The sequence below is a fragment of the Gadus morhua genome, chromosome 13 (genome assembly GCF_902167405.1).
Source record: "Gadus morhua chromosome 13, gadMor3.0, whole genome shotgun sequence".
Classification (NCBI taxonomy): Eukaryota; Metazoa; Chordata; class Actinopteri; order Gadiformes; family Gadidae; genus Gadus; species Gadus morhua.
The window spans coordinates 7,396,185-7,409,922 of record NC_044060.1 but is presented as its reverse complement, the minus strand read 5'-3'; the positions used below and the strand labels follow the sequence as shown (position 1 = coordinate 7,409,922).

Below are 13,738 nucleotides of genomic sequence, written 5' to 3'. Positions count from 1 at the left end.
ATTATGTTCATGCCAGGATGTGTATCAGAGTAAGTTTCAAACAAAACAAATATGCATGTGCACCTTTAATCGACCTAGATTGAAAAGGATCTTAAAATTTGACCTCTTTTTAATGTTATTATTAGCCTCAATTAGTTGGATTAATCCAGTATCATTACACGTGTTTTTATCATATGGTTAGTTTAACACATGCCTACCAATGTGGCATTGCATTATTCATTTTTCGCTGCTTCAAACACAGTATCGATTATTGAGTACCACTAGATGGCGCTGTTGCCTCGGTAATTTTGTTCACAGGCTGTGGCGTCGACTTTATTATCTGTTTATGTTTCGGCATCAAGCAATCTTATATTTTACAAAATAAATCATACAGATTTTAAATGAATGGCTTTTTATTAGGCAGTAATGGGAGAAAACATCTTTGCTTTTTAGTAGCGCTACATGCATTGAACATCAGGAAAGCACAAGAGTCGACAATAATCCGGAAATCTGAAGTAGTATTCGTAATGAATTAAATCGTTCTCTGGAATTATATGTGAGGGGTCAAAAGCACCAAGGCCCACATTAAAAATGAATACCTCAATTAGAAAGCAATTCTAGCTAACTGCCTTACGCAATGGGACAAGCCCACGAACACATACACACACACACACACACATACGCACGCGCACACACACACACACACACACACACACACACACACACACACACACACACACACACACACACACACACACACACACACACACACACACATACAAACAAACACAGCTCCCCCTCCCCTTGGTTTGACACCAGACACACACACACACACACACACACACACACACACACACACACACACACACACACACACACACACACACACACACACACACACACACACACACACACACACACACACACACACAAACACACACACACATCTCCACTCCCCTTGGTTTGACACACACACACACACACACACACACACACACACACACACACACACACACACACACACACACACACACACACACACACACACACACACACACACCAAACACACCTGGCAATAATTTCCCAAACATGCCAACAATTTCCAGTGAACTGGATGTCCCGTAGCTTCCCAGAGGGTTTCCGGGACGTTTGTGGGTCGCTGCGACAGCATCTGACAAAGGCATGTCTAGGGTAGATCCTTCTTCTCACGTGTCCTCTGCATGGCCGGCCCTCCTATTCATAGACCGCGAGGAGCCAATGCTACAAGAAAAGCATTATCTTTGTGTTCTCTATATATCGGACGAAAGAGTGACGACTGGATAGAAATACAATGCTTTTGAACAGAGTGGCAGATACAACAAGACTCTTCCATCTGTCAGGAAAACATGAGTGAAGGCCGGCCCATGTCACTAAAATAAAGTTTTTATCATATGGTTAGTTTAACACATGCCTACCAATGTGGCATTGCATTATTAATTTTTCGCTGCTTCAAGCACAGTATCGATTATTGAGTACCACTAGATGGCGCTGTTGCCTCGGTAATTTTGTTCACAGGCTGTGGCGTCGACTTTATTATCTGTTTATGTTTCGGCATCAAGCAATCTTATATTTTTACAAAATAAATCATACAGATTTTAAATGAATGGCTTTTTATTAGGCAGTAATGGGAGAAAACATCTTTGCTTTTTAGTAGCGCTACATGCATTGAACATCAGGAAAGCACAAGAGTCGACAATAATCCGGAAATCTGAAGTAGTATTCGTAATGAATTAAATCGTTCTCTGGAATTATATGGGAGGGGTCAAAAGCACAAAGGCCCACATTAAAAATGAATACCTCAATTAGAAATGAATTCTAGCTAACTGCCTTACTCAATGGGACAAGCCCACAAACACATACACACACGCACGCGCACACACACACACACACACACACACACACACACACACACACACACACACACACACACACACACACACACATACAAACAAACACAGCTCCCCCTCCCCTTGGTTTGACACCAGACACACACACACACACACACACACACACACACACACACACACACACACACACACACACACACACACACACACACACACACACACACACACACACACACACACACACACACACACATCTCCACTCCCCTTGGTTTGACACACACACACACACACACACACACACACACACACATACACCAAACACACCTGGCAGTAATTTCCCAAACATGCCAACAATTTCCAGTGAACTGGATGTCCCGTAGCTTCCCAGAGGGGCTCCGGGACGTTTGTGGGTCGCTGCGACAGCATCTGACAAAGGCATGTCTAGGGTAGATCCTTCTTCTCACGTGTCCTCTGCATGGCCGGCCCTCCTATTCATAGACCGCGAGGAGACAATGCTACAAGAAAAGCATTATCTTTGTGTTCTCTATATATCGGACGAAAGAGTGACGACTGGATAGAAATACAATGCTTTTGAACAGAGTGGCAGATACAACAAGACTCTTCCATCTGTCAGGAAAACATGAGTGAAGGCCGGCCCATGTCACTAAAATAAAGATGTTGGTGACTAAGTTGACTAAATTATTCACAGACTGGTCTTGTATGACTCTGTCCATACCTTTGTGTTACGATGTGGGCTCGGTGCAGGAGATGAGATGAGGAAGAATACTTGCTGCAGTGAAATAATATTTAAATATTTCTAATAATAATTATAGCTTGCAGCTCTCTTGACAACAGGGGGAGGGGGGGGGATTTAATTCTCGTTTAGTTCCTGTATCTACAACACTTTGTCCTTGAAATAACTAAGGATGGTAGCATCAAAGGAGAAAGTTACTTACTGATTGAATGTAAGGAAGAATCTAAGCTTTTAATTGCCTTGGAAACAGGTCTAAGCGTGAGGCCATTTCTATCTAGTTACATTGTCACACTTTCTAGTTGCCAATTTGAGTCATGCATCTCAACGGTCACCATGGAAACTGTATTGTGCCCTATGTCAGTCTACACAGGTCGGTTTGTTTGTTGTTTGCCCTGGTATGTTTCATGTGAATGCCTCATGTGCGAGTGTGCAAGAGAGGAGCTCTCAAATGGAATTAATGTTTGTCTGGTCCTCTCTATTCACTTTCTACGGACATCGTTTCCTTTCCATCAGTCATCGATTGAACAGAAACCCCAGGGACAGACTCGGGGTGTGGGGCAGGTGTGTGTTAGGAGAAAAGGCACAGAGAGCGTCCACCTCGTGACACGTGGAACGATGGCAGCGGTACAAATAGCTTTTCGCTTTTCCTTTATTGTTCAAGGTTAACAAATATAGAACTGGAAATAGGTGGACTGTCAAATTTCTGCATGAAAAAAAAGCAAAACAACAACATAAAAGTCACAAGAGCAGGACCAGATGACCACAATGCAGAACCGCATATGGTCCATAAATATGGGGCTGTCACCCTGGAGAATGTCCTTATTTAGCTTACAGACAGACACAAACACACACACACACATGGTGCTAGGAGGTAGCTTAGAAGACTGTGTTTGATATTGGACGTGAACTCTTCCCGAAGGCTATGTTTGGTGTGGGGGGAGCGGGCCCCCCTGCTGTGAGCCACAGCTTGTTTCTAATTTAATTAGTGGTTGAAGAGGTGTAAACAAATAGCACAATGTTTTCTGTTCACCGATCGCTGTGCACCACGACTCAACCCACCTCACACTGTCTACAGAAAACCTTAGTGAAACGTCTCTCGGTCTGTTTTTAAATGTAGTCGATGCTAAAAATGACTCCTTGTTCTGGTGCTAATTGGTTTCCCATCAAGAAGTGTTCCGCTGATTAATCCATCCACACGGATTGCTTTATAGGAGGGAGAACCATATTCTGTAGAATTAAAAATCTCAGCAGTTTTATATGAGTGTATTAGTAATCCTTACTAAACATATTATTTAATATATAAATTAATATATAAAACATTTGGTTCCCTCACATTGCTTTCTATATTTGAAAGTGGCCAGTAGCCAACAATATAAGATGATCATCTGATCCTTTAATATAGGCTACACTATTAGAAATAAAAAAAAATAAGAAAATGCAAAACTATAAGATTAGCATAATATATTGAGCTAGAACTCACTTCTTTAGAAAATATGTTAAAAATATAATTGCACATTTTGATCTTTTCCGTTAACTAGTGTAGTAATATATTTGTTAGATTTGTTTTCCTTCCAAAATGATGCATGTACAATATTAATACTCATGCAGTACAGGAAATTCAACAGAGGAAAGAAAAAAAGAGCCTGTGTTTCCAATGGGAGAAATTGAAATTGTTGTAATTTCAAATGAAGCCAATGGTCAATCCGTGGGCCACAGGAACATGAGAGCCCCCTGCAAGGTGAGGGATGTGATGACAACACACACAGCTGAGGAACCTCCTCATTCCCAGAGCACCGCCACAAGCGTGCATTTTGAACCCAAAAAGAATCCGCACAATTTGAGATTCACAAAAGCAAGTTGGAAACGGACAAAATAAGAAATGATTCAAAACAAATAGCTTTATGTGTACATTATCCGACATACTCATATTTTAGTTTCCTCTGATGTAAGTGCACAGAACGGGAACACAACACATGGAAACATGCTCACAGTGTCATTTCTTTCTAAGCGTATATAAGTATCCATTTGGAGTTCAACATGAGGAAAGATTATGCCTATGGATTTAGAGGGCGGAGAGAGCAATGCCATAGCTATGAACACAAGCCTGAACTTTGGGTATGGTCCATTGTTTGTACACACACACACACACACTCGCACGCATGCACACACACAAACGCACACACATGCACGCACTCACACACACACACACATGCACAAACGCAAACAAATACAATTAAATTAATTAAACATGAAAGTGAATAAATATCCTAAGGCCAGTTTTGAGGAAGTATTAGAAGGAAAACTATAGATAATGTATAGTATATCAACACATGCCAGTTGTCGTAGCTACGGCATGGTGTAAGCGGAATTTACATAAAAAATATTGTTATGTCTGGAGACAATATCTTCCCCGAGTCTGCACTTTTAGGTTTCAACCCTGTTGTTGTTCTCCAGGGATCCAAACACATCCTAGAGAAGCTCCCAGCAGTTTGAAAAAAAATAACGGTAATTGTTCATTCCTTTATTGTGTTGTGCAGGGTATTCTAATATAGTCTTCCGTGTATGGTCTGTACAGTACATACAGTAGACTTCGTCTGAGGTTTGTGCGCAGAGCCACAAACAACCCAAACACACATCTTCCTCGTGAGTCCGAACGTCTGAGCGGGTGTTGGAATTCCTCTGTCCTATTTCCCATTGTGCTTTATTTAGACTGTTGGCGCTTCCCCCACGTCCCCGTCCTCTCCTGCCTCAGTTGTCTTTGGAGGCATTAGAGATCCTCCTCTCCCCCGGAAGTGGCTCCGGCTCCCCCGCCACGTGCCTCTCCGGGCCCCCCCCCGGGAGCCGTTCCACGTGGGCCATACGTTGGCCCAGCAGCCTCCTCTGAGGGCCCTCCTGGTGGCCCCCCCTCCACTGGCAGCTGGACTGAAAGCCGGACCTAGGGCTCAGTCTATGGGGGGCTCCGGCTCCGGCTCCCGCACCGCCGCCGCCGCCGCCGCCGGTGTGGCGGTGGTGGTGGTGGTCCTCGTCGTCGGTGTCGGCGTCAATGAACAGGTTGATGGAGGCGTCGTGGAACGTGAAGATGCCGGCGGACGCCGCCGGCGGTGGCGGCGGTGGCGGCGCCAGCCTCGGCAGGTTCTCAGGGCTCTTGCTGGGCGTGCGGCTGCTGGCGCTGGTGTAGACGGACACCTCCGGGCTCCGCGCCGAGGAGCCGTCCGACAGAGCCCCCCCACCCTCCCCGCCCCGCCCCGCCGAGGGGGACGCCGACGCGCCCGCCGCCCGGCCTTTGTGCTTGGCCCCGAGAGAGTGGCCCGTGGAGGAGAGGGCGCCGCGCTCGGCGGCCGGCGCGTGTCGCCGAACCGCCGCGCCGTGGGACACCACGAGTTCGTTCTCCATGGTGGTCTCCAGGCCGGGGTGAGCGCTGACCCGTCCGACGGGGCTCTGGGAGAAGCGGGAGCTCTCCGGGAAGTCGGTGGCGCAGGTGATGAAACTGTCCACGCTGGACATGCTCTTCATGTCCATCACGGGGTCCGCTGGTCGGCCCCTGGCTGCGGCGGGGATGCTGCCCATCTCCATCTCAGTCCTCTGGTGCGGGACCCTAGACAACAGCCCTTTGTCATTGCCGTCCGGGCCCGGCCGGGGCTGGCCCTTGGCCATGCTGTTGTACATCTCCTCCAGATTCTGGGCATCTAGACGCTGTGGGCTGGAGGGCCTGGCTTTCTCCTGGAAGCTTGTCCCCAGGGTCCTGGCCAGGCTGGCGTCCGAGAGGGTTGGCTTGGATGTCTCTTTCTGGTGGCTCAGAGATACGTGGTTCTCCTGGATCTTCTCGCCTGTGTCCTCCACCGTTACATCCATGAGTTCCATGCTCTGGGCTAGAGCCTCTTTTATGTTCATAGAGACAATGCTGCCATTTCTCTTGGCTCTCTCCAAGGCCTCTCTCCTTTTGATGGCCTTCTCTTGCCTCTTCTGTTCCTTATAAAACTCTGAGAAGTTATTTACAATGATAGGAATGGGCAGGGCTATCACCAGTACTCCTGCTATACAACACAGACCCCCCACTATCTTCCCCAGGAGGGTTTTGGGGTAGATGTCTCCGTAACCCACGGTGGTCATAGTAATGGTGGCCCACCAGAAAGACGCCGGAATGCTTTTGAACTTGGTGTCGTCCTCATCCTTCTCGGCGAAGAAGACGAGACTGGAGAAGATCATGATGCCCATGGCCAGGAAGAGGATGAGCAGACCCAGCTCGTTGTAGCTCCTCCTCAGGGTGAAGCCCAGAGACTGCAGGCCAGTGGAGTGCCGGGCCAGCTTCAGGATGCGCAGGATCCGCATGATGCGGAAGATCTGCACCACCCGCCGGACATTCTGGAACTGCAGCACGCTCTTGTTGGACTCGGTGAGGAAGAGGGTGACGTAGTAGGGCAGGATGGCCAGCAGGTCGATGACGTTCAGCGGGCCCTTGAAGAACTTCCACTTGCTGGGCGAGGAGAGGAAGCGGAGCAGGTACTCCATGGTGAACCAGGCGATGCACGCCGCCTCCACGTGGGCCAGCTGGGGGTTGTCGATGACCTGGCCAAACTCATCGGTGTCCTGGAGCTCCGGGAGGGTGTTCAGAGACAAGGCGATGGTGGATAGGATGATGAAGAGGATGGAGATGATGGCCAGGATCTGAAACACAAAAATATGATATACTTGGATTAAAAAATAGATTCTTCTTATAATGCCAGAAGGATGAAGAATCTGTTCCTGTTAATTATAGGGAGGCAGGTGATGATAAGCAGAGAAGCAGACTGTAACCTCCCCCCTCCCTACACACACATACACGCAGGCACACACCGAGGCATGCACACACACTCAACCCATCACTTATTTAACCACCCACTCATACACACATTCTGAGATCCTATAATAAATGGAAGACCTATAATAAAACACTTGCGATGCTACAGTGAACATTGCCGGAGGACAACTGCCAATCTGCTGGCCATTGATGACGTCATGTGCTACGCACAACAGTGTGGGTTGGTGTGTAACAACCAGTGTGTAGCGGGGGTATGCCGGCCGTGCTGCCCCTCTCTTGAAAACCAGCATGAAATCCAGTACAAGGTCACGTTGGACACCGTGTGTCCCTGGCAAATAGAGAGTGTGATTATTTTCTGGAACCAATCAGAGGCCCTGAACCTTAATTGATCCGGACAGGCAACTGGCTCACGGAGGCCCAACTTGGCCTCGAGGGAGGGACAAGCCAGTGGGGGGGGGGGGGGGGGGGGGGGGGGGGGGGGCAGGGCTGTTTGGAGTGTGAAGTGTGAAGTAGGTTACAGGAAGGATGGTAGTAAATGACATTGGGTGTTTTCGGAGAACATATAACTGGTTCAGCTCAGGGGCAGGGGGGCTAAAAGGGACTGTCAAAAGTCCATCTCCCGAGGCAGGGGTGACGGATGCACTCTCAAAGACAACCCATTAGAACCACACCACAACCGAAGAGGATAACCGCACCACTGAGACGCAAGCCCAAGACGTCAATTTCAAAGTAAAAGCGTGACCCCGATGTGCAATCGAGAGATTGTGGCGTTAGTGAACAGTAGAAGTTACAGTTAAAAAAGCAATGGAGGTCGACTCATATGCCTACGGAGCTGGAAACCATAGGCTCCTGAGCTTTGACTCCTTCAGTGTGAACCGGATCATGACTAATGCACTGTGACACAGACGTCAAGCTGGGTAAGAGTTAATGAGGATAGTGTTGGTGTGGACCCCAGGTGTGATTTGATTGAAAGAGTGGAACCATGACCGTGGCTCCTCCCCCGAGAGTCTCCTCTCCAGGAATACCTCCCCCCACTCCCCCACCACCACCACCACCACCACCAACACCACCACCACCACCACCACCAGAGGATAGGGGAGAGAAGGAAGGAGGGGAAAGTGAGTAGAGGAGAGTTAAGGGATGGAGAGGAGAGAGAGGAAGAGGATAGGAGAACAGTGAGAAGGTGATCGGGAACAGGACACGTATTTTCAGCGTGCCTTCGTAGAGGCGCGAATGCTACAGAGATTCATAACGGAGCTTTTCATCGTCTGATTGGATCAGTGATGCTGTCTCGATCGTAGGGTAATAATAGTATATGTGTTGTGTAGCAGTATGGGGTTTCTGTCCATAATGTCCTGTGGTTCTCCTTACTGTCTCTCACTCTATAACTCAACCGATGCAGCACTCTGAGAGTCCATGACAAAGTACGTTATGAGAGAAAATAGAAATAGAATTAAAGAAAAGTTACAAGCTTCCTACTCTAAGCATTCTAGCCATGCACATATGCAAGCATGCACCCACACACACACACACACACACACACACACACACACACACACACACACACACACACACACACACACACACACACACACACACACACACACACACACACACACACACACACACACACACACACACACATTTTGCCTAATTAGCCCCAAGCCTACCGAACCTGGAGCCCAGGAGGCAGGAAAGTGAATATTTAATACCCTTCGGAAGTACATGTTATCCCTATGTCCTGGAAAAGGGATGTGTGTGTGTGTGTGTGTGTGTGTGTGTGTGTGTGTGTGTGTGTGTGTGTGTGTGTGTGTGTGTGTGTGTGTGTGTGTGTGTGTGTGTGTGTGTGTGTGTGTGTGTGTGTGTGTGTGTGTGTGTGTGTGTGTGCAGCAGCACCTGTAAGCCTGAACTGCCAAAAGAGTAACCTAGTTTTTGTCCAAGGTGAATTCTGCTGCCTACTGAATAATAAGAGGCATGTTGTAATAATAACGAAATTGAGGCTTGTAATATACCGTGTGTGGTCTCCCATGTTCCAGGTAAAAAAGAGTGTTGCAACATGCTTGTCATTTTGTTATAGGATTCTTTGCCTCTTGCTTTAAGAGTGGTGGTGGTTATTGGTTATGGTTATTCATAAGGATATATTTAGTTTGTTTCACTAAATGGGCAATTTGTGATGGTCCACATGATTGACACTGACCGTTTATGATTTTCTAATCAATTCTGGACATGGCGCAGTAATTGCCTCCGATAACGCTCCCGTCAACATCCTCACCAGCAACACACAACATTTTAAGAGCATTTAGCTAACCCCCCCCCCCCCTCCCCCATGGTTACAAAAACGCTTCTAGGATGAGGTGACTCAGGGCGACACTACAACACGGTTTCAGAAGAGAGAAAAACGCTGCAAAACACAAAGAGCAGCGAGCGGCACTGCTTAATGGCAGCACAACCGGCTGAAGGACACCTGCAGATGGATCTATTAGGTGTGCGATAGGAAGATGGAGCCGCTGAATAATTCAGAGTGAGAGAACATTTCAGTGAAAAAAGAAAAAGACACTTCCCGAGGAGAGGATGGAGGAGAAGAGATTTGTGAACGAGGAGTCAGGGCTCTGACCTGAGACATGACAAATGGCTCTTACAAGGGCTGGGTGAGAACACGGCGTGACAGATAAATTGGCACCCGGTCGAGTTTGTGATGATGTTTTCGTTTTCAAGCCAGCATCTGTGGTAACTTTTCCTCGGCCTTCCTTAAAGAGCCCACTCACTCGGGCGAGTTCCTTCATCCGTGTGGCACACTGTTAACTCTGGTTCCACTTGTGCGCCCGACACGTCTGAAAATGGCGTCTTTGTATCCCACTTCTTAAGCCTTCTTCATTATTCGTGATTTTAAAGATAGTCTGCAAAAAATCGCCCCAATAGTTGTGCTAGTGATTTCCTAGTTTATCCATAAAGCTCTGACAACCGGCCTTCTTCATCGGAGCGATTTGTGGGGCCTTTCACTCTCTTATGTACTGCAGTGGGACTATTAATAGCACACTTCGGTGAAGTTGCAATTAGACAACAGTCGGGAGCTGTATAGCGACCATAAACCCTTCCTCCCGTGGGAACATCAGCTCTCCTGGAAGGTGGTGGTTCAGACTTCAGGGGTGTACCCTGAGGCCCATACTCTCTCTCCCCCCGTGTTCTTCCTAACTTATCGTGATGCACGTGCTCTGCACGTTGCCAGAAGGCACCCGGAGACAGGGAGGACCGAGGGGGCGGGGTGCAGCAGCGGCACCAAGGCTGGACAGACACAGACAGGAAGCTGTGTTTGGGGTTTCTGCAGTAGAAAATATAGTCAAGAAGAGAAGGAGGTGGAGGGGGGAGATCTTCCGGGACAGCAGGTACCCAGCGGAGGCATGCCGCACCAAACTGTGACATAATAGACCCACTGTGTGGCTCACTGCAGTCTGCAGCACACACACATACTCTACAGCCGACGCTCTTGCCTTACGAAAAGCCCTGGAAATATATTCATATAAGGGTGAAACGTATCAGCTGCCTTGCATCATTGTTTACTCATGCAGGCCTATATTGGTGTTTGAAAAAAAAGCTGTGTCCGGACCGTGACACAGTGGCGGCGCTATTTCCAACTCGTCTGCAGAGTTTCACCTTGCACTGCATCCATTTCTGTCCCGTGTCAGAGCCCTCCGACCGGACCGCGGGGCTATTCCTGACCTCCGAATCAGCCCCAGCGCCTCTCTGCTTTGGCAAGAGACAAGGTGATGGATCACCCGGCTCACGCGACCACACAGTTTCCTCTGTGGGTGGGAAAAGGGGAGTGTGTGTGTGTGTGTGTGTGTTTACTGTACGCATATGTCTGGATGTCTGCGTGTGGCACATTAAGTCTGCATAATAGTCCCATCTTGTTTTCCCTTTCACAAGTCATTAAAGATGGGCGCGGGCAGTGCATCGCAGCACTTAAAAGACACGCTAATTGTGCGATGCAATGTGGATGTTTTAATGGTTTCTAAAGCTCTATTGCCAGTTGTTGATTCTCAGAGGCGAGACCTTGGCAGGGTTGTTATGCAGTCGGCCCTAGCGCTGGTGTATTCACGCTTTTGTAGTTGATCAGTGGGTGCAGTTCAGTTTCAACTTCTCCGACAGACCCAGCTCATCGCTACTTCCCTGGGATACTGTGAGAAGAAAATGTTAACGGTACATATAAAAGAAACCTTGCATACGAAGGGATAAGACAGATAGGGCAAAGAGAACGTATATGACACTATATATATATCTATGTATATATAGATATGTAAATAGATATACTGTAGTGTTTGTACCTGTGTATGTAAGAGAGAGTGTAAGCAACCGACCAAGAGAGAGAGAGAGAGAGAGAGAGAGAGAGAGAGAGAGAGAGAGAGAGAGAGAGAGTGAGAGAGAGAGAGAGAGAGAGAGAGAGAGAGAGAGAGATAGAGAGAGAGAAAGAGAGAGAGAGAGAGAGAAACAGAGAGAGAGATAGAGAGCGAGAGAGACAGAGACAGAGAGCGAGAGCGAGAGAGCTGCTACTCATTACAGTCGCCCTGCATGCCAAGTCCTTGTAAAAAAAACATCTGGGTACCCCGCCCCTGCCATCAGCCCTGCTACCATATGTGAGTGGGAGGACCCATTTGGCCCAGCTTTAGCCACCAGCTTTATTTTGGAGTTCATTCAGGTCATCCAGTGTCCTAACATATCCGTTGTCCGTCTCCGTCTCGAAAAATACACATTCAAGCATCTTGTCTTCAGAGGCCTCAACCGACCAACAATATACTAGGAGAAACAAGTTCAGCCCACAGCTGAATGTAAGTCTTATTGGAACGTGGTGTGAGTGTGTTTGCCGTCTCTTCCCCAGCGTGTCAGCCCTCGTGTAGGAGAGTGAGAAGAGGCAGGCAGCCTGCCATGGAAACCCCTCAGCAGGCTGCAGGGAGGACTCTCCTCCTCCAGGCGATGGAGGTAGCAGACAGAATGCGTGGTGGATCCTCACTAATGTAATAAAGCCCGTCGTCTCTGATCCCCAGGAGAGTCTGTGGGTGTTTGTGTGGAACAAGGCCGAACCGGTTGGCTTGCTGTACTCTCTGCTTTCACACGGCAGCATACTGTGTACACGGCGCTCCGGGCCCACTTATTGCCATCGAATAACAAGTCAACCAAAACATCCCGCCACCTTTCTCTATTGAAGGGGACAAAGGCTACGTTTAAAGGGGTTGTAGGGGAGCTATTACTTGAGGGTGATTTGTAAGAAATGGCACAGCAATCCGTCCAGCTACTATTGAGTGAATGGGGCAGTGAGAATATCTGTTCCTCGATGAATGCACATGCCTCGGTATGAGCAAATTTAGATTTTTAAGCCGCCCCCTCTTATTTCTGACCAACAGGGGCATCTATTCCCTGATTGGTTCAGGGTATATCCCTTTCCGGTTAGTCCCAGCCAGGTGCATGAAATGCAACACTGCTATGTTAGAGATACGTAGGGAGGGACGGAGAACAGAGGTAGTTTTTTTTTTGGTTTGTTTCTAAATCTTGCTCCCTTCTGCTCTTTTCCGTTCTCTCTTTTAGAACTCTCGAATCTTACCGTCAACCACTTTGATTATAAAAACAGGCTGACTTTTGGCTGGAGAATCTGTACAAATGATTGTGTGAATAAAGATGGCATGAGAAACATCTTCCTGCAGTTTGTCTTATGTGTTTATTTATGTCTTCCATCATTCTTTCTTCTGTTTTCTTTCTCTTTCGGGTAAATCATCAGTTGGGGATTATGCCTAGTTTACATCTGATTACATTTCATGGCCCACACACGAACCAAATCGAACCAACATTTTTTCTCCTCACATTCTGGAACAGAGCCCTGTTCACTTGTCCAGCCATGTTTAGTCTACATGTGTCTAAAACCTTGGCCTGAATCTTGATACCTGCGGTTGCAGAAAACAGGGAAGATGCCCCTACCTATCTGGTGTCCACCGACAGATAATTAAAGTTTACTAATGCGTCTCTCTCCAGCTCTCTCCCGCTCTCTGTCTCTCAGTCTCTCAGTCTCTCTGTCTCTGTCTCTGTCTCTCTCTCTCTCTCTCTCTCTCTCCACCCCCCCCCCCCCCCCCCCACTCTCTCTCTCTCTCTCTCTCTCTCTCTGGCAGCCAAGCTCGCTCTCCCGGTCACGACAGTGTTTACCATTCAGGCCGTGTCACTCGACTCCCGGGACACGGTAGGGTGTCATCCTCACGTAGAGAGGGTTAGCCCGGGGCGCCCGCTTCGGGGGCCACCCTCTGGAATAGGAGAGGACACCCCCAAACCCCCCCACACACA

At 48.0% G+C, this 13,738-nt stretch overlaps 1 protein-coding gene across 1 annotated transcript in view; it reads right to left on the bottom strand.

The window, feature by feature from the left end:
- Nucleotides 1-3,250: 3,250 nt before the first annotated feature.
- The window catches only part of LOC115557031 (potassium voltage-gated channel subfamily B member 1), a 33,292-nt gene continuing 22,804 nt past the window's right edge, over nucleotides 3,251-13,738 (bottom strand). The window contains exon 3 of the mRNA XM_030374575.1: nucleotides 3,251-7,284. Coding sequence (XP_030230435.1) covers nucleotides 5,368-7,284 — 1,917 coding nt within the window. The 3' untranslated portion in view covers nucleotides 3,251-5,367. The remainder of the gene's footprint in view (nucleotides 7,285-13,738) is intronic.